General features: G+C 33.8%; 1 protein-coding gene across 1 annotated transcript; it reads right to left on the bottom strand.

Moving 5' to 3' along the window:
* Window positions 1-43: 43 nt before the first annotated feature.
* On the bottom strand, window positions 44-21,649 carry LOC123658162 (short/branched chain specific acyl-CoA dehydrogenase, mitochondrial). The gene is made up of 9 exons (XM_045593599.1): window positions 21,569-21,649; window positions 21,364-21,487; window positions 10,986-11,086; window positions 9,364-9,570; window positions 8,677-8,847; window positions 3,069-3,232; window positions 2,270-2,414; window positions 867-1,002; window positions 44-371 (listed from the first exon to the last, which is right to left on the bottom strand). The coding sequence occupies exons 1-9, from the start codon at window positions 21,596-21,598 to the stop codon at window positions 193-195; spliced, it is 1,257 nt and encodes a 418-aa protein (XP_045449555.1). The 5' UTR covers window positions 21,599-21,649; the 3' UTR covers window positions 44-192.
* Between the last annotated feature and the right edge of the window lie 883 nt (window positions 21,650-22,532).

The following is a 22,532-nucleotide window of genomic DNA, read 5'->3' as shown; positions in this document are numbered from 1 at the left end:
AAATTTATTTGTTACTTTTATTTTATACATTTAAATTTATTTGTTACTATAATTTTTATTGTTCTGTATATAATTATATATATGATATAATTGTTAAAGTAGAGAAATAGTCTGCTGACAGTTTAAATTGTATGTAATTGGTATTCCTTAAGCTAGTTTAAATGCTTGTAACTTGAAATCAGTTTGAATTTCTTATTGAGAGTACTCCTTTTCAATGAGTTTAGCTATTGTCTGCAATTGCATATTGCTTGTTCCTTCATAAATGGTACCTATTTTAGCGTCTCTAAAGAATTTCTCTTGTGGGAAGTCACGAGTAAATCCAACGCCACCCATGAAGTCTATGCACTTTGAGGTCAGGGTTTGGGCAATTTCTGAAAAAAAAAATTGATTTCTAGTGTTTACGCGAATTTTACTCATTTAATGAAACAACTTTTTTCGGATTTTATCGCGGTTTATTATTAACTTTTGATTCCCGACGTTTCGGATACTTTACAGCAACCATCCGTCCTCCCGTGACCATGGTTGCTGTAAAGTATCCGAAACGTCGGGAATCAAAAGTTAATAATAAACCGCGATAAAATCCGAAAAAAGTTGTTTCATTAAACAATTGATATTAATATAATTATAATGTTATTTTAAAATTTTATAAATTCGGCATAGAACTTTACTAAAATTTCTTTATGTGGCACTAAGTGCTAAATAATTGTTAGATGAATTAGCAATTAATAAAATTATTGTAAAACAGTTGATAGGAAAATTTTTGGATTTTACTTCTTAAGGAACGATATTAGGCCCTTGGTATAAAAAAGCTTTTAAAATAAGCAATTTTATATTCTACCAATACCGTGTTGGAAAATAATGAAAACCTGAAGCGTAATATTTAGCCATAGCGGCTTCCTTGACGAACTCGATTCCATTTTCCTTGAGACGGGCCGCGTTGTAAGTGAGGAGTCGGGCCGCCTCCAGCTGTGTCTGCAGATGAGCTATTTGGTAACTTATACCCTGGAAATATTGGGAAAATTCTTCATAATATTCTATGACATTTTAATATAATTAATTACTTTTGGAAAAACTGGGGGTTAGTCGTAAAAGTCGTCATCAGTAAAATCGAACAATTATTTATGAATATAATTGGTGGATTTGGTCTCCAGAATGACACTTATAATTATGTTACATTATATGTTGTAAAGCTCATACAGTACCTATTTGTAATATTCTGGACGTTTGATATTGTGTATGTTCCGGACTTTGTACCGTACCTTTTTCATTCAAGAACCCTATTTGTTAAGTATGAAGCTTTTAGACTTTTTTAACCGACTTCCAAAAAAGGAGGAGGTTCTCAATTCGACTGTATTTTTTTTTTTTTTTTATGTATGTTACATCAGAACTTTTGACTCGGTGGAGCGATTTCGACAAATTTTCTTTTAATCGAAAGGTGGTGTGTGCCAATTGGTCCCATTTAAATTTATTTGAGATCTAACAACTACTTTTCGAGCTATATCTAATAATGCGTTTTTACTTGATGCTTTTTTCGTCGACCTACGTTGTATTATACCGCATAACTTTCTACTGGATGTACGGATTTTGATAATTCTTTTTTTGTTGGAAAGGAGATATCCCAAATTTAGTACCATGATAAGGAAACCAGGATCTGATGATGGGATCCTAGAGAAATCGAGGGAAACTCTTGAAAATCCGCAATAACTTTTTATTAGGTTTACCGATTTTAATGATTTTTAATTTAATCTAAAGCCGAAGTTTATCATGTGGTCACATTTAAATTTCATCGAGATCTGATAACAACTTTTTGAGTAATCTTTGATAATGCGTTGTTACTTGACTATTTTTTCGTCGATCTACGTTGTATTACTCGTCGATGTAATTGAAGTCGGTTTTTTTTTCGTTTGCGAGCAAACACAATTATTCATTTAATACTTTAGCAAGCTATATTTAACGTTTACGTTACGTTACGTTCTTTCTTCAAATTAGAATGATTTCACTTCAGCCTACAATATCACACTACTACTGGGCATAGGCCTCTTTCCCTACGTAGGAGAAGGATCAGAGCTTAATCCACCACGCTGCTCCAATGCGGGTTGGCGGATATATTTCCTACTATGAGTAACGATCGCTATCAGTTGTACATGATAACAACCGGGACCGACGGCTTAACGTGCTCTCCGAATAGAATAGAATGATTTGCAAAATGACAATTGCTTTGTAATAAACCTTCTTTGACATTGAAACTGTTATAAAATTCGTGACTTGCCTGGTATGCATAGATCTTTTGACCAAACTGCTTCCTCTCCAAGGTATAAGGAATGGTGGCGTCCATACAACCCTGGCACAGACCAATCATCTGGGCCGCAATACCAATGCGACCTTCGTTTAAGAATCCAGCCGCATATTTGTATCTGGTGGAAAAACACAATATTAAAGTAAATTAGTCGATAGTTTTGGAATATGATATTACGTTTTAATATATTATTGGTTTAACGTACCTACTGGCTAAATCGAAATGTATTTAAATCATTGCAAAAACTTAACATTGAAGAGATTACGAGTCGACGAACATATCTTTTTTAAATAAGAAAATATTGAGGAGTTGTAAGTGTAATTTGAAAGTCGTATTTTTTACCAGAAGACCGGTTTATTTAGGTTTTTGTACTAAGCTTTAGATTCGAGGTTGTGACATAGAATTTCTTATAGGTAAGTAAAACGCAGAAGCCATTAAGAATGACTAGTTAATTATTTATTATTGTAATTAAGAAAAAATATACCATATGGCTATATTCTTTTCTGCTGTGTGGCTACGGTAGTAAATAATATAGCCACTATTCAGATATAGATATAGATATAGAACATAAGAGGCGACTAAGGGATAAAACAGTTCCACTACCATCTTGGAACTTAAAATGCCGACTGATGGCGGGATAGCCATCCAACTGCTGGCTTTGAAATATACAGGCCGAAGACGGGCGGCAGCGTCTTCGGTGCGACAAAGCCAGCCCTGCAGTCACCAACCCGTCTGCCCAGCGTGGTGACTATGGGCAAAACACATGACTCACCCTTTTCCATATTCACCAAGAATGTTCTCTTCTGGTACTCTGACGTTGTCGAAGTGCACCATGCAAGTGCCAGACGCGCGGATACCGAGTTTGTTTTCCGGTTTAGCTACACTGAGCCCGGGGGTATTCCGTTCTACAATGAAACAGGTGATGCCTTTGTAACCCTGAAAAAATAGTAGTACCATAAACATTTAAGTTGATAAAATTTATTTGGAATTCGTTATACGGCACCTATTTATTATATTACAGTTAAAATAATTAGTAGCTTCTTTTTGGTTAACCTACTGTCTGTATTTCCCTAAGGTAGGCAACCTTATATCTGTATTTTAGATAGTGGCTGACTGATATAGGTAATTCATTTATATTTTTTCTTAGGACCCCGCTACAGCCCACATCATCATCGATTTCTTTAAATTTATATCGCCTACAGGGCTTCACGATTCAGCTTATATCATCAAGCTGCTAGGCATATACCTCTTTTTCCATGTAGGAGAAGTATGCAGTGCTTGGCTATTATAATAAATGAAAGTAACTTAAGTGACAACTTCACATACTCGTAGTACACTTCACATGGACGAGTAGCCAGCGCTGGACTTTAAAATACGCGACTAAATGTAACTGATATATCCATAAAGTGATATTAATTATAATTACCACAAAATGTTTTATTAAAACGTTTACGTATTTAGAACTTCATTTAATATTGATAAAAATTGATGATATACCTACCTAAATATTTGATAGGTATAAATTTATTATACTCAAATACTACTGACGTAACTAGAATATTCTTTTGCAGCTATTATGAAAAACCAAAAACATATTTGATGTTAGTATAGAACACTATATTTCACTATTTCACTGCAAACGTTATCAGCGCTTGATAAGGTCAGGTTAGTTATGTGTTATGTGCTCATTAGAGTTCAGAATTGATTGTTTATTTTATTTATTTATTTATTTGGAGAACGGTACAGAAACAATTACAAGAATAACAGTGTAGCATAAAACAGAAAAATAGATACAAATTGTCCCCTCTATGTCTCACTAAGAACATAGGGATAAGATTTATAGCAAGGACAGTAAAGATGATTAGTTATTATTACTAATAATTAATTTGAGCTAATGATTAATTAATTGATCTAAGCAAATAACTTCCTAACTTTAGTTTTAAAAAGATGCCGGGAGCATGATAACATATCTATTTCATTAAATAAACTATTGTGTAGGACACACATTCTGTGAAGTGGCGCGCGTTCACCAATATTTGTTCTAGTTAATTCTATATGGAAGAGGTTTTTAGACCGAGTTGGTTTAGCTGGAGCTCAATAATACTGTTATGCAAGAAGTTGTGGTGCATTTATTTCACCCATGCAAATATGTCTAAAGGTAAGTGCAACAGCTACCGAACGTCTATCGTAAAGCGAAATCATGTTGTATCTATCTAATGATTCATTATAAGAGCACCTTGGGGAATGAATACGGTAGTTGAGGATACGTAAAAACTTGTTTGTATAAGTTTTAGGCGATTTTTGTATGTATCGTAGTAAGGGTTCCAAATAAGTAGGGGAACACCGGGCAAGACGGGGTGGTGGGCAAGACGGGGCATCAGGCTTTTCAGATGATTTAAATTGATCAATCTCATTCGCTCTGCCATCTCGCTACTGGCCGCCACGACAGCTCTTAGTCACACGAGTACTAACACGGTGGCTATTCATTTGTTTTAGTTATCGTCGAAAAGTAGATTTCGTTTGTTCGTATTAAAATTTCTTATATATACGTTTCGTAGTACATGAAACTTGTATTTAGTGAATTTTAAGTGGCACCTCGGTTAATCCTATCTACAGTACATTGCAGTAACAGGTAATAACTTGTTTTGTTATGAAACATTATTCAATTTTTTTTTTGTTTGAATATTAATGTTGAAACGAATCAACGGGCAAGATGGGGTATCTGATACCCCATTTTGCCTGACACGATGGATGGATGGTTTATATTTTAAAAAAATCATATATGTTTATAAAAGAAACTCAGGAAGAGGAAAACGGTCAAGGGAAGCACTGAATAAGGCGATAGAAGTTGTTTTGAAGCGAGAAATGGGATATATGTTGGCTGCAAATTTTTTCTTAGTCCTACAAACTACATTGGAATGAAAGGTTTTTAACCTTTCATTCCAATGTAGTTTGTGGGAAAAAAAGAATGTAAAGGTACCTTTGGGTAATATTTAATAATAATTAAGCAAAAAAAAAGGCAAAAAAAGAATGTAAAGGTATCTTTGGGTACCAGTATTCTCGCAAAAAGAAGAAGAAGAGGATGGGCTTGATGGATTATTTATTAGACATAGAAATCGTTTTTTTTTTTAACTATAGATACTATGGCAGCACCTCTTACAACAACAGCAACGAGCACTGCAGTTATTGTTACAGATCCTGCTACTTCAACAGTTGTGACAACTAGTACAACTGAAATTAACACATATTTAAATTAGAGTCCTTCCCATAGATTTTCTTATTGGCCTAATTTAGTGCATTAGTCAGCCCAAAGCGACTATTGCCTCTTCCAGTGATCAAGAAGACATTAAAAGTGACGAAAAAACGCGGTAAAACTACTATCATAACCTCTTCACCCTATAAACAGAAGTTGTTAAGAGTTAAGTTAGAAGAATTAATTTAAAAAAAATGTGACAGAAAAGTTAAAAAAGCAAAACAAGGAAATCAGACAGAGAAAAAAGGAGCGAAAACAGAAAAAGGAAGAGTAACAAAACCTATATTAAGACTAAAGCCACAAAGAAATATAATCCAAAGAAACGTATTAGACAGTCGTCTTCTGAAAAGAGTGATGTTGAAACCGAAAACACTCCATGCCTACATTCTACAGGGTTATATTTCGGCTCCAAGAAAGGTTGGATTGCTTTTTCTTCTTGTGGTAAATGGTTACATTATGGCTGCGCAGGAGTGGATGATAATGATGCCGAAGCAACATTCATTTGCGAGTTCTGCACTCCTGAATAGTCGAGAGAATGGCTATACCCCATCTTGCCCATTAGGCCCACCCCATCTTACCCGACCTATCGGGCATGACGGGGTGATATGTCATATTTTACATTTTGTTATATTATTAACAATTCTGTGGTGCTGTGTTCCTGATTTCAATTTAATATGTAAGATTGATAACTACAAGCCTGATTAAGAATAAATATGATTATGAAAACATGAACCCCTATGATTTCTGGAGCTTTAAACCTTAAGTACCCCATCTTGCCCGGTGTTCCCCTACTCAAGTTGTGAGCGCACTAAACTTTTGTAAAGACACAAATGTTTCTTTTCTCTTGAAAGATTTCGCGATGCGACAGATAAAACCTAAAATGCGGTAAGTTTTTTTTATTATATGATCAATGTGTGTATCAAGTGTAAGCTTTGAATCTAGATAAACAGATAAATCACGAATCGAAACTTCAGTATCGAGTATATGATCTTCAAGCGAAAAGGTGGACGGTATTATGTTTTTATTTCTTGAAAAACGAATATATTTGCACTTGCTATAGGCCAAAAATAGTTTATCGGCTCTACAGTATTCAGTTAGCCTATCCAAGTCTTCCTGCATCAAACAGATATCATTATTGTTTGTTACGGTAGAGTGCATTTTTAATCGTCTGCATATAAAAGAAACTTTGAATATTTAAAGCAAGGCGAGATATCATTAATGAATAAAGTGAATAGTGATGGATCCAATATTGATCCCTGTGGGATACCGGATGTTACAAGTGCAGCGGAAGATGCGTATCCGTGCGTGTGAGACAGACACTGTGTCGCCTAGGACACTCTTCAGGAAAACGCAGAGTTGCCTAAGCTCTGCGCCACCCCCTTGACCTCACTGGCTAGGCCCACAGGAATGACGAGTCGAAACGTGTGGAGCCAGTTCGGCTGCAGGAGTCTTTCACATTTTAGAGCGCCCTCGCATTTTATGCCACGAATACTTGACGGAGACCCCATTCCGGGTTTCAAATAAAACTTTCCTTCTCCAGGACCCTAATGATTTTAAGCCAGGTTTATCCCTCGGTCGCCTTTTACGATCCCCACGGGAGGAAAGGGGGTGGTGCTATTCTACTCGGCCGACACCACACGGCAAAAAAGAACAGAAATACATAATACGTGAATATTTCAACTGTCTAACTATCGCGGTTCTTGAGATACAGCCTTATGACAGACAGGTGGATGGACGGACGGACAGACAGCGAAGTCTTAGTAATAGGGTTCCGTTTTTACCCTTTGGCTACAGAACCCTAAAAAGTATATTATTATCTAAGTCGATTCAGGATGCTTTCAGTACTATGGCCGATAAACCATTTGACCACTAGACTTCTTGCAATAAAAAGCTTGAAGAGAGCAACGACTAGCACTTAACTCAAAACTCACTTCACGCATCGAGCGTCCACATCAGAGAATGATATGCTGTATATTTACCTCATTCTCAATAGTTTGATTCTACGTACAGATTGGAAACTGTCATTTGGCTTTGCTTCTTGTGCCTTGTGGTTCATGCTATGATGTTAGTGAAGACTAATAGAGGTTACTTTTTACTGGCTTGGCAAAACACCAAAAGGCATGGGTTCCATTTAGTAAACCTAATAGCCTCACGACATATCTCCGTATAAGTATATGAGTTTTTGTTTTAATTATATTTTAGGTTAATAAATCTTCTGTAACCAGCGCCGCTGCCCTAAAATATGGACACGAGTAAAATTCGTGGCTGTACAAATAATGCTTAATATTTTTTTAAGTTATTTCTTACTACTAAACATGAGAATTGAAAAAGAAAATGTTGATGAGAAAACTTGAGTGATTAAATTCTGCTTAAACCAAAAAAAGTTAAATTGCAAAATTATTTAAAATTCAAGCACAAATGTGAATGTTTAATTGCAAGTAGTACACTTTAGTACCGAAAATCCCGGTTCACAAAAACAGACCGGTTCCGGGAACCCTAATGCTATAATGTAAACTTTTACAAGAAACACATTACTTGTTTTAGTTTAATTATCATATATATATATATATATATATATAACGTAGATAAAGTTTGAGTTCTTTGCATTTGAATTGGTTATTATCCTTGATTTTTTTTGTCAATTCTATCACTGTTTTTCATTTAACGCAGTACCGATGTGCACTGTTCTAGTTTTCAAGAGATAAATACATTGTTTGTTATTCTAAACATTTATAACTTAAATTTACATAAATGCAATATAAACAACTATTACATAAAGTACACTTTTTCAATGAATATTTACGTTCGAAACGGAATCCTTATCGTATGATACAACATTTTTGTAAGTATATTAAAATATTGTGTAATGAAAATTTTCTTTACTTGTTATATATAGGTATAGATTTTTTTTTAAATTTTATGACAGGTAACAGGTATTCGATTTACGTAATATGAACTTTTTAAAACAAAAATATGAAAAAAAAAACACGTGTGAAAAATGTAGGTAAACAATGGTATCGACAGTTTTTATTTTTAAAATTTATTTAATAACCAAATGGTGGAAATTAATGTACCTACATGACAAATTAAGTAAAATAGTTCACTACTTTAATAACTTTAGTCTCACCTTTGAGGGGTCTGCATTAGCCATAACAAGGAAGACGCCAGCAACATCCGAGTTGGATATCCACATCTTTGAACCGTTGATAACGAAGTCTTTGCCATCTTTCTTCGCTACGGTTTTTAAAGAAAACGCGTCGGATCCAGACGTGGGTTCCGTTAAACAGAAACTACCCGCCTGGAAAGATAATTAAAATAGTTATTTACTATTTTCGTATTATAAAATTCTTACCCGTAATATTATTATAATTTTTGCATTACGTCAGATGAACGATTTTAAATAAAGACGTTGAAAAATATTTTTAATATTGTGAAGTCTTTGCGTTGGATGTTTTAACTAGTAACTTTCTATTCATGTCAGAAAAATATAAGACTCCATCAAAACGAATAACATCTACCGTCTCTTGTGTATTATGGACTAAGATTAGCTATTTTGTTACTTTATCGTTTCTTGTAACCAAATATTTCTTTTATTTATCATGAATAATACTCCAATTCAGTTTCATTTTTATTCAGTCAGTCAGTCAGTCAGTCAGTCAGCTCAGCCTATTGCAGTCCACTGTTGGACATAGGCCCTCCTCAAGTTCCCGCCAGACATCCCGGTTTTCCGCAATCCTCATCCAGCCTACACCGGCAATTTTACGTAGATCGTACACTATTACAATCATTTTATGACATCTGTGTATAAACTTACGTATTCCGTGCACAGCTTTGTCAAATACTTCTTCTTCTGTTCTTCTGTCCCTAGCTTCATGAACAGAGAGTTCACTAATGTGTTGTGTATGTCGACGTACGCGGCAACCGCTGGGTCTACTCTGGACAATTCTTCTACGACGAGCATCATGGTAAGGAATCCGCAACCTGAGCCGCTGTATTCCACTGGGGTTTCTATCCCCATTAACTGTTGAAAAATTAAAAAAATGTGTGAATATAATTAGTTAATTTTTAACCGACTTCCAAAAAAGGAGGAGGTTCTCAATTCGACTGTATTTTTTTTAATTTTTTTTTTATGTATGTTACATCAGAACTTTTGACCGTGTAGACCGATTTCAACAAATTTTGTTTTAATCGAAAGGTGGTGTGTGCCAATTGGTCCCATTTAAATTTATTTGAGATCTAACAACTACTTTTCGAGTTATATCTAATAATGCGTTTTTACTTGACGCTTTTTTCGTCGATCTACGTTGTATTATACCGCATAACTTTCTACTAGATGTACCGATTTTGATAATTCTTTTTTTGTTGAAAAGGGGATATCGCTAGTTTGGTACCATGATAAGGAAACCAGGATTTGATGATGGAATCCTAGAAAAATCGAGGGAAACTCTCAAAAATTTGCCATAACTTTTTACTGGGTGTACCTATTTTGATAATTTTTAATTTAATCGAAAGCTGATGTTTATCATGTGGTCATATATAAATTTTATCGAGATCTAATAACTACTTTTTGAGTAATCTTTGATAACGCGTAGTTACTTGACTATTTTTTTGTCTACTCGTCGATGTAATTGAAGTCGGTTTTTTTTTCGTTTGCGAGCAAACACAATTATGTCTCTATCTATAGCCTAATCTTATGTTGTTTTACCTTCTCCAATACACGGCCTATCTAGCATATAAAAGTGAAGTACCTTCCTGTTAAGGAGCTATAATAGCATTAAGCACTTGACAACCCTACATATGGATTTAAGGTTGTAAAGGTCGCTTTTAACTTACTGATTTTATGGCCATATTTGTTTTTAACACTTTCACGGACAGTACGTGATATTACGTCAGAATGTAAGATTATCATATGGCATAACGTACCATGACGTTAAAAAAATAGGATCTTGTACGCCAGAAAGTTCATTTCCGATGAACTTTAAAGTAAACATTCTATTAAGTGTACTTTGTGTTACAACATATCAAAATACTCTAAACTTTACTATCATATTGAACAAGTATTTGCGTATGTCAAAAAGGTGGACAGTTAAGGACTGCGGCAACGTTACACACACATGAGCAACGTGTCAATACGTCGTTCTAACTACCCGCATCCCTGCATTTAGTAGTCTCTGCATTAACATATCAAAAGTCCTGGGCTTAATGACAAAACATACTTATTGTTTTGATAATGATGACGTGATCAGACGTTTCTGTCGTAAAGTCTTCGAAACATTTAATATCATGCCAGCACGACGTATATAAACGTCAAGTCTATTTGTATGAAATTTTTTTGTGTCATTCTTGAACAGCGATTACCATGATACTGGTCTCGAACGTGTTAAAACTACTAAAAAAAAAAAAAAAACATCAATAGATGAGAAAAATGAAACTTACGCCATTGTCAAACAGCATCTGCCTAATTCCTTCGTCGATTTTGTGTTCATCTTCCATTTTCTTAACAAGGGGCGCTATTTGTTCCGTCGCTAATTTTCTGACTAAACAGAATTATATGGTCAGATTTCATTTTAATGTGTGTAATAATAAAAATCTTATACTAGAAAACTACTACATTTCCATCTAACAATATTTATTTAATTTAAGACTTTTTAAAATCGTTTTAAGGGCTATCCAAAAGTATAGGTACTTAGTTGTTTTTTCTTTTAGATTCAAAGTTTTAATGCATAAATTATCCAATTTCGACATAGTTATGCCAAATTAAATTTTTATTTCGACCGAAAATAGCTGTAGTGACACGATTCTAATTTTTTGGATTTGAATACTTAGGTCTAAAGAGAAGTTTAATTGCATTCTACATCCACAAATCTATGTTTTTATCATCATCGAATTATTACTTGTTGATCATCATAATGCATATTATAATTATAAACAAACTAGCTGTGCCCGCGACTTTATCCGCGTGGAATTTAACAAAAAGTTATTGTTTAGTTCGTAAAGTTATAAAATAAATAAATTTATAAAATAAAAGTAGCTTAGGTTACTCCTTATTACATCAGCTCTCTGCCAGTGAAAGTCTCGTCAAAATCGACCAAGCTGTTTCAGAGATTAGCCGGAACAAACAGACAGACAGACAGATACAAATTGTAAAAAATTATTTATCGTTGTGTCCATTTGTTATAAGTATTCTTTGACGGTTAGCAGGAAAGTGGACATAAGGTGCCAATCAAACCACTAATTGCAAATTCATGCGACGTTTCGATCCTTTATTGGACCATCATCAGGCATCTTTACATGTAGTAGTCAATAGACATCTCCTTATCAAAGTTCTTTCATTATGTAAGATTCCAAATCCAAATACATTATATATTATTTTTAAGTTATGTTTTAAGCTGTATTCTATGAATTTTGAAAATTTAAACTAAAACATTTGAATTTGATAGGTAACAATATGCACAATTTTAAGTTATTAAGTTTTTTGGTTTTTTCAATTTCAAGGCATCAAATTCTCCGAACTTGACTATTGAACTGCATCTTTACATATATTTTTTTTTTAAATTTATAATTTCTTTCTTCTTATTTTGATTTTTTTTTATAATTTATATTTTTTCTACCTACATGTATTTTTCTTCAATGTTATATATTATTTTTCATTATTAATCATTTCAATAGTTAAGCTTTAAAAAATTAGTCATTTCTTATAAAAATATGTCATTCAAAATTAGCCAGTTACAAACTTTTTTAATACATTATAATTTCTATTTTATAATCATTACTTGTTATAATTACATCGTGTTCTCAAATTTCTTCTATTCTCGTGTCTACAACATTAACAACAAATTATATATGAGACATAGCCGAACACGTTGTAGGTATTGCGCAAGAACAAAAACTACATACTCTAGTAGTAAAGATGCCTGATGATGGTCCAATAAAGGATCGAAACGTCGCATGAATTTGCAATTAGTGGTTTGATTGGCACCTTATGTCCACTTTCCTGCTAACCGTCAAAGAATAATTGTAAAAAATGTTATTTTGGTATATGTACCGTATATATCCACATGCATTTAGTAAAAAGCGGTTATTTTAATATTACAAACAGTCACTTCAATTTTATTTATTTGTCTAAATAATGTTATTCTCTTTACGTACAGTCAGTCATAACTAGTATCACCGAAGTCACTAATAGATCAAGAGTCCGCGAGGGCCAGATTTTCGTCATTTTATAAAAGCAGAAAGTTTCTCAGGACATGCTTCCGGTGCCATGCAATATCGGTAGAAGTATTGACTAAATATGAAGTTTAACTCATATAAAGCAAGCATTATTACATAGCAAAAATAGCAAATTAATTTTATTGATAACGTATCACAATAGTATTACAAAATGTCAAATATAGCTTCAAAACTCAAAAGACGTTGTTGCTACAAGGTTACTGATAACTGGACGTAATCCTAGCGGGAGGTAATGAAGGAGTCAAAATGCAACAAATTTGATCTAAAATAAAATACTCCTTATTTTACACAACAACAATCAACACAATAACATATTACAAATAAAAAAAAACAGTGTACAAAGGCGGTCTTATCGCTAGAGTAGCGATCTCTTCCAGACAACCTTTGGGCATATAGGATACAGCGTAGTGAAAGCGGTAGGGAAGTGTACATAGAGAAGTGACAATTAGTGTCACCTAGAACAATATCAACTATCGAGTACAAATACACATACATGGGTATACAATATACGAGTATAAGTATAAAATATATGAGTGAAAAAAAATACTCTTGCTACTTCTGCTTAATAATATTTTGTACATGAAGCATATTTCATAGCTTCTACGAATACTTTGAAGAATTAAGACGATGTCGTATTTTGTTTATTTATCGACATTATCATAATTTGACTTTAAGATAAAGAAATGTCAAGCCTTATTTCACGCATACTAACTTGACAGCCAGTTGCTGTGTATGTACATAAATAATTTCAGTAACGTATATTTGTGGGTGAATATCCAAGAGTAGCGTGTGCAGGTTTTTTTATTATAATCTAGAAGTCCTTTAGCAAGGATGGAATGGGGGACTAATTATTATAATATTTTTTTCACCCAAGTATTTCAACACGTTTGTTAAAAATGCGAAGAGGCCTATATTTTTTTAGGTAACTTTGTTTAAAATTAATTATTTTTCGCACTGCTAATACGTATGCTCGGCTTGCGCCGGCGCCCCTCATGCTTGATGTGATATGTAGGTAGTTCGTTGCTTATTCATTTGTAAGTTTTTCCTACCGACAAAAGTCAGTTGTTAATAAATAACCAGCTGCGTGGCACTGTCGTTTTACTTATCCCGGTTATCCTTAAAATAGTTAAGGATATTACACTTGACTTGCGTCACCCCTCGCTAGATGCCGCCCCAGACCATGGCCTATAGCTCTAGGCTAAAAAAGCCCATGGCTTTAATACTATAATTATGTTTCTCATGAACCGGTTTCTTGGTGGTTTCTTGTAATGGAAACCCTAATGAGAGGATACTCATTACAAGAAAGTTGATCTCACATTTTTTAATTTTATATTATTTTTAAAATGCGACAACATTAACACGAGCGTTGTAAAGAGTCTACTACTAGTGGTCCGGGAGCCAGCGACAGACAGAAAGTGGGAGAAAACGACTAAAAAACTTTTTTTTTTCCATGCGTGGGAGGCGGCAACTGCCCGCCCCGCTCACGGAGTCACAGCTGACGGTCGCGAATATACATAATATAAATCCCTAATGCATTTTACAAAGTTTCAGTTAGGAGGAAATAATTGACCAAATTTGTACCTGACTCCCGGACCATAGGTACGATAAGAAGTAGAAGCAGGGAATTTTTGATCCGATATATTTGTGACTACTAAACCAGAATAAACAGACTTACCATACGCATGTTGTCATACCAGGACAAACTGGCTTACCTGAGGCCAAACTACTTTATACTATGACAAACCAGTCTATAGTACGTGTGTCATCACGCCTGGATAAAAAAGGTTTACCTAAGATCGACTTATTAACTTAACCACCTTACCATACCTATGCGCATGGATAAACTATTAACCCTAGATCAAGATAGTTTGAATCAAAATTCTTAATTTAAACTTTTTTTTTTCCTTTTTTAAATCATTTGTTTTTATTCGTTTATTCACTAGGCATTATAATTGTATCGGTGATAATTTATTATTTGTGTACGTATTATCTCAATGACTGTAGTTACGTCATCGTGTAAACATCAAAACGGTCTTGATAAACATATTTTAATGTGTTTACGTAAAAATGTGTACAACAAATCTATATATGTGTGTGTGTTAACTTGGCCTCTTTTATTAAAATTCTTAAAGTAAAACTTTTCTACGCACGCTTCACTTAGGGAGTAAGCTGGTGAATGCGTGATGTGAGCGTTACGAAAAGTGTGATCGGGCGACCCAAAAGAGGAGAGGAAGATATAAGTTAGTGAAGAGAGAAAGAGAGAGCGTTACGTTTCGTAAGTTTTACTTTAGTCGTGTGGTCACAAGCACACTCATTATTTCATTAGAAGCCTTTTCTTTCTTTTCTCTCAAAAGAACGGAGAAAAAATATTTTTGTTGATTACTTACTCTTTCTCAATTCATTTTGTTAGAAATTTTCAAATGTTCTTCATTATTATTTATCGTTGTGTCCATTTGTTATAAGTATTCTTTGACGGTTCGCAGGAATCATCATGATTTAGAATCTTACATAATAAAAGAACTTTAATGAAGAGATGTCGATTGACTGCTACGTGTAAAGGTACTAATGGTTTGGTTTTCTTTGGTTTGTTGTTGTATAGATTAGTTAATGTTGTACAAATTTCTTCAATAATAATAATAATAATAATAATACACTTTATTGTACACCAAAAACAGAAATAATACATATCAAAGAAAGAAAGAAAATATTGACAATATATTCATTAGGTACAAAGGGCGGCCTTATCGCTAAAAAGCGATCTCTTCCAGGCAACCTTAGGGCAAAGGAAATGGTCTAGCGTCAGCATAGGTGTACAAGTTACAACAAATTTGTTATAAATATTCAAATAATTAAACATATACATACATACATACATACCTACATACATACATACATAAATAGATACATAAATACATACATACATACATAAATAGATACATAAATACATACATATATACTGACATATATACTTATATACCCACGTACATGCAGACATACATGTAAATACATATATGTATACATTATAATTATAAATTACTTGTTTATTGTTGAGTTTGAAGAAAATGCTTCCAAACAGTCTTTTTAAAAAGTGCAGGTGTTTGTACACGTCTGATATTCAAGGGCAAGGTATTCCATAAGCGAGAGGCTTGAACTGTAAAAGATTTGTCATAAAAGGAAGAGGAGTGAGAAGGAATTTCAAGAAGAAAATTACTGTCAGAACGAAGACAGCGTTCGTGAGAATCACCAAGGAATTTGAAACGTTCTTTCAGATAGGAAGGGGTAAAGGGATTAAATAAAATGGAGTAAAGTAGGGTAAGAATATGAGTATTCCTGCGAAGGCGAATTGGGAGCCACTTGAGTTTTTTGCGAAATTCCGAAATATGGTCATATTTGCGTAGTCCAAAGATAAATCTTATACATACATTCTGAATGCGCTCAAGCTTATTAAGCTGCTCCTCTGTAATGTCAAGATAGCAAGTATCAGCATAATCAAGAATTGGTAATAAGAGACTATGTGCAAGAGCAATTTTAGTAGGAATGGGCAGAAGATTACGCAATCTGCGGAGAGACCCAACCGAAGCGAACAGTCTGCGACTAATTTCACATATTTGAGGACCCCAAGAGAGATGTTGGTCAAAGATAACACCTAAATTTCTCACGCTTTCGCTATATGGAATGGTGAATCCATTAAATGTAACAGGAGATAGCTCAGATTTATCAATGCGGCTGAGCAGTCTGGAGCTTCCTATAATAATAGCTTTCGTTTTATTTGGATTAATATTTAGGCCATAGGCTTTACTCCATTTACCAATGGCTAAAAGGTCATTGTTTATACGCGATACACACTGAGATAAGTTATGAACAGTGGAGTGAGAGTATATCTGGAGATCATCTGCATAGAGGTGGTAGAAAGAAGATATTACATTACAGATAGAATTTATAAATATTGAAAACAAAAGAGGGGAGAGCACGCCACCTTGCGGGACACCGGTATTGACCATTGACCAATTGGAGTATGAGTCATTCAATTTAACTCGCTGCCGGCGACCCTGCAAGTAACTAAGAAACCAATCAGCAACCTCAGGAGATATGTTAAGAGAACGTAAAATATCACATAGTATATCAAAGTCCACGGTATTAAAGGCGTTACTAAAATCGAGTAACGTTAATACCGTGACCTGTTGGTTTTCCATATTTGATCGTATATCATCCGTTATTTTTACAAGCGCAGTAGTCGTACTGTGACCTGGGCGAAAACCGGATTGCATAGGATTCAACAGACGGTGTTTTAAAAGGAAACTGCTGAGCTGTTGATGCACAAGCCGTTCGAGTGCTTTGGACAGAAAAGGGAGGATGGAAATAGGACGATATTCGGATAAGGACGACGGATTAGCTTTTTTTGGGAGAGGTACAATTTCAGCATCTTTCCACATTGATGGGAAAGTGCAGGTAGAGATGGAAGTATTAAAAATGGATGTAATTATCGGTGTTAGTATATCAAGGAGAGGAAGGATCATTTTCCGACTAATGCTATCAGAACCAACGGAATTTGAAGTTATTGCTAAAATATTCTTCTTAACATCACATTCAGAAAGCTGATCAAGAAAGAAAATGGGAGAATCAGGAACTGACAAAGCTGAAAGTTGATTTCTTGTATGGGCTTTAGTTGCACTATCTATGGCAACAGACGAAGAGAAGTGGAGATTTAACTCGTCAAGATTAAGATTTTGAGAACTGTTATCTAGACGCGCTTTGCCAATTCCAAGTGATTTAAGAAAATTCCAGACTTTGCTGGAATCTTCTTCTTCGATGACAGATTTGTGGATATGGCGACGATGTGCATCTCTACACACCCTATTACAGTGATTCCGAGCCTTTACGTATACCTCTCTATTAGCCTCACTGTTATTCAGTCTGTACCGCGACTTAGCACGAACTTTTTTTTCCTGCAATTTTTTAATTTCGGGTGTAATCCATGGGGCAGGTAGATGTTTTATTCTTACTGGTCGAATGGGTGCGTGAATATCGTAAAGTTGTGTAAGCAGAGAGCTGAAAACAGCTACCTGGCTGTCAATTGTACCTGCATCGTAAATCGCAGTCCAATCAATCTCAGCTGCATCCCTCCGCAGTTGTTCCACATCCATTCCACCAAAACTACGCTGCAGAAGAATTCTTGATTTAAGCTTAGGAGGTTTGATTTTGTAGGATAGATATAATAAATCGTGGTAAGAAAAAGCATCAGCAGCACATTGACCATGTTTTTCAACATGGTCAATGGAAGAAACAATAATTAGATCTAAAAGAGAAGGAATACAATTTGGTAAAGTATGAGTAGCAAGCAAAGGTAAGATATGAAGATTTGAACCATTAATTAGAGTTTTTAGCCGGGAAGACCGGTGATCGTTTTTGAGCAGACAGGTGTTAAAATCACCCATGATTACCGTATGACTATATAAAGGACTAAACTGTTGAAGTAACAATTCAAGCGAAGTGAAATAGTCTACAGTAAGACATGGGCTATAAAAAACACCGAGTAGGAGTTTTGTGTGTGACAGATTCACTTCAACAAAAAGATGCTCAGCTCCACCGGCCTGAGGTTGTGAAGTATCTATGATGGTAAAAGGAATATGAGAGCGAAGATATATGGCAACCCCTCCACCTGTCCGACCAATGCGGTCATTACGGATCAAGTGAAATCCCGGTATGGAAAAGGAAATAGAAGGCAAACAAGGTTTGAGCCAAGACTCGGAAACTAGGATAGCGTGTATATATTTATTACCAAAAGATGACAATAAATCTGGATAATGAGCAGGAATACTCTGTGCGTTTATGTGGACTAAATTAAAATTCTTGGGAGTGTTTTCAAAACAAGAGTTTAACGTGTCGCTCAAAGAGGGTATGCTATAATAACTGTCATTGTTACTTGAGTCTTCGGAAGCAGACGATAGCGATAAAAATGCGTCACTATCATCAAAGAAAGACATAAAAAAAGAAAAAAAAAATGATAAATAAATAAAAGAGAAAATATATATATAATAAATGTAGGTATATAAAAATAATAAAAAAATAAATAATAAATAATAAAACAATATATATAAATATAATACAATAACGTAAAAATAATAATAATAATAATAGCAGGAATAGATATTAAAAATATATATATATTATTAAGGTATAAATAGATAAAAATCAATTTCTATATAAATTAAACCTTTAAATCAATAATATAATAATGATGATAATAATAAAATAATATAAAAAATAAAAAAAAAATACTATAGAAAAATAAAATAATTATAACTATTATTATAATAATAAAATTACAAAATGAAATAAAGATGAAATATGTTAATACCATTTAACGTACCCACCAGTTGCAATGAAAGAAGTTAGAATTTACAAACTTCCAAGCGTACAAGCAAGGTATAAACAAAAATTATAAAATAGTTAATAAAGATGAAGAGATAACGTTAATGTACACAACACAGAATTAAATATAAAGTAGCATGGCAAATTATACACCACTACTGGCAACACAAACACCCAGAAAACAAAGTATCAATAGTAAAACACCCAGAAAGTAAAGTATCAATATTTATACATATTTTAGATGCCTGATGATGATCCAATAAAGGATCGAAACGTCGCATGAATTTACAATTAGTGTTTTGATTGGCACCTTATGTCCACTTTCCTGCGAACCGTCAAAGTGTTCTTCATTATATTCAGAAGGAATAAAATCTTGCAAATGTATTTAACTAAAGAAACTGCCACTAAAACAACTCGTAGCGTTGTAATCTTTATAAAATTATTGTAAGCTCGACGCAATACTGGCAAATTAATGAATGAATTTGGAAAAATCAAAAAATTGAAGACAGTGCCGCTAACAAGTTTATCTGCTAAAGAGAACGCGTGTTAGAGTTCGAACCAAGCATTTCAGAAACATCCCATGTAGCTGAACGAGAGAATTTCAAATATTATGAATAAAAAGCGACAGTATCAAGTTCATCTAAGTGACATACAACAGAAGAAAAAAGAAACTTTACAAAATATCTGAAGAAGATATTAAAATAACCACAAGTGCAAGCATCCTTCAGGATAAATACGTTTCTCGTCCTTATTCATTCGCTCCTGCGAAAACAAAATTTGGAGAACATTTACGCTTACAAAATTTGGAGAACATCCGGCAACCCGCATCGGAGCAGCGTGGTGGATTAAACTCTGATCCTTCTCCTACGTGGAGAAAGAGGCCTATACCCTAACTATTTTAGTCTAATTTGACCAGAAATATTAAATTTTTAAATCTGACTTCTAAAATATTTTATTTTAAATATCAACAATTTAGTTTTATTTGAATAATCATCCCACAATCCTCATAAGAATTAAAAGCGTATGTAACGTCATATATTTATTTTTAAACTTTGATAACGGCACTGCTATTTAACAATAATAATTGAAGTCATTATATAACTAAATACCTACGACATAAGCAGATTACGTGTTTCAATTTCATCAAAATTCATTTCAATCAAAAATCAATTTTATGTTCTTATTTATTATAAAAACTTGCTATTACGAAATCGACGCAAGATTGTACATTAACATTCGTTTGATATTTATTTTATCACTTTTTTTTCATTATATTTCATCTTTAAATTACTTTATTTACTTAATTTATTAGGCTTATTATTTATCAATGGCTCCTAAATGCTAGTTTTCAAAGGACGGTGTTAATGTTTATCTTATTGATAAGTAAATAATAAGATAACAGTCATTGTCATTGTCAGCAAAAAGTGAAATAGGATCTTGAGCCAGTTTCATGACAACTAATACATTATAAGCTTTTGTTTTACTGATAGTAGTAATATGTAACAGATATGAAGTTTGATGGCGATAAGGAGAAAGCAAAAAAGAACCTGTTGGATAGCGGTATAAGTCAGATAATCTGAAACTTTATCAGCAACCCGTTCAACAGATCCGAAACATTTTATTTTTGAGTAAGACACCAAAAAAAAAAAAAATGAATTCTTGTACTTTGATTCTTCGTGTTATAATTGAATTACTGAGACTTAGAATCTTAAATAAGAATCAGATTCATCCTAACTTCAAACCAAAATGTTTCTACATGTTCTATATAGCGGTTAATTTTTTATCATAAATAGGTAGCTTATTTGTAAGTAAGTATTCTAAATCTCCAGATATCAACACAGTCAATTTTATCGCAAGTCCTAAAATATTAACGCAGTAAGATTGACACACCTCGCGTTTCTGTCTTTGACAGTTTTCTCTTGAGCTACGCGTTATGACGTGATATTTTATAGCCTATGTTACTTACGTTATGTTACAGATAGTGAAAGTGTGAAGTTTTAAAAGTAATATTAGTGAGTTAGAAAAACTAGTAAACAATCTTTTCCTCTTTACCATAACATAGCATAGAAATAAGTATGTTAATGTACGCAGAAACCGGTTGTGTATGTGTAAGTCAACCACACGTGGTTAGCGTTAAATATCACATACCTACAGTTTTAAATGCCATCAAATAAAACCACTTGGTAATGTATTAAGAAGTTATAAGATTTACTTGTGTCCTTCATGGCCAATTCATCGTCTGTTAACATGGTAAGGGGCCGAGGAGGCGCGTCCGAGCTGTAATTCCGCGACGCCTGCGCTACAGCTGCGACCGGCGTCCGCCATTGCTCCAGAATCTACAATCGTGACGTTTCAAATTACTATCTATTTGATTTTTTTAAACATAATTAATAACACTTTTTTATGCTATAACACACCTTAAAGCCAACGCGACGCAGTGGAAACATGATTTTATTATTTGCGTTATGCGCGTGCGCGTGCGAACTCAGACGGAATACAAACTGGTTGATTTCATACAGCTAGCCGAGTAACTCACTCGCACAGAGATAACACGTTTGCCTAATTGTTTTACTGTTCATCATTGATAATTCTTTACTATTGATTTTAGTGTTTAAAGTAGTTTATAATACAGATAACTGTATATAAACGTCAGTCTGTATCTAAGGCTATTTTTTAAGAATTCAATAATATTTCGTTAGCAAAGCAAATGATTTAAAATCTTAAAATTAAAATAATATTAAAATTTCCGTCATCGTTCCTTTGTTTTTCGATACAATATCAATATTCTTTTGTAGGTAGGTACCCAGTATTATTATAACTACTTTTTGAGTAATCTTTGATAACGCGTAGTTACTTGACTATTTTTGCGTCGATCTACGTTGTATTACTCGTCGATGTAATTGAAGTCGGTTTTTTTGTCGTTTGCGAGCAAACACAATTATTTATTTTTCCTAATTCCTCGCAACTTCCTTAATTTTTCATTCCATAACAATCTTTTACAAAGTAATAGAGTATAATAAAAAATATATAATAATAAGTCGTTATCGAGTTTTGTGCTTAGCAACACTTTTAACGATTTATTATTATTGTTAAAGACCTTATTACCGATCTTATGAATGTAAAATTAGAAACACTGTGTCTGTGTGTTAGTGGGTGTGTGGGTACGTGGGTTTGTTTCCTCGCCTAAATCAATAAACCATTTTATTTTTTAATGTTTTATTAGATTTAACTTTAGAAAATGAACTCAAAAGTAGTATCTATACTAATTACAATCACGAAGAAACATCAGTGTATTAGTAACATTAGGGTAATTTGCATGGTAAGGGCAGTATCACCAGTTGTGGATAACGCTATTTGACGGATGACGGTACCCAAAAGATA

This window comes from Melitaea cinxia, chromosome 12 (genome assembly GCF_905220565.1).
Source record: "Melitaea cinxia chromosome 12, ilMelCinx1.1, whole genome shotgun sequence".
Taxonomy (NCBI): Eukaryota; Metazoa; Arthropoda; class Insecta; order Lepidoptera; family Nymphalidae; genus Melitaea; species Melitaea cinxia.
This window is presented reverse-complemented; position numbering and strand designations above follow the sequence as displayed.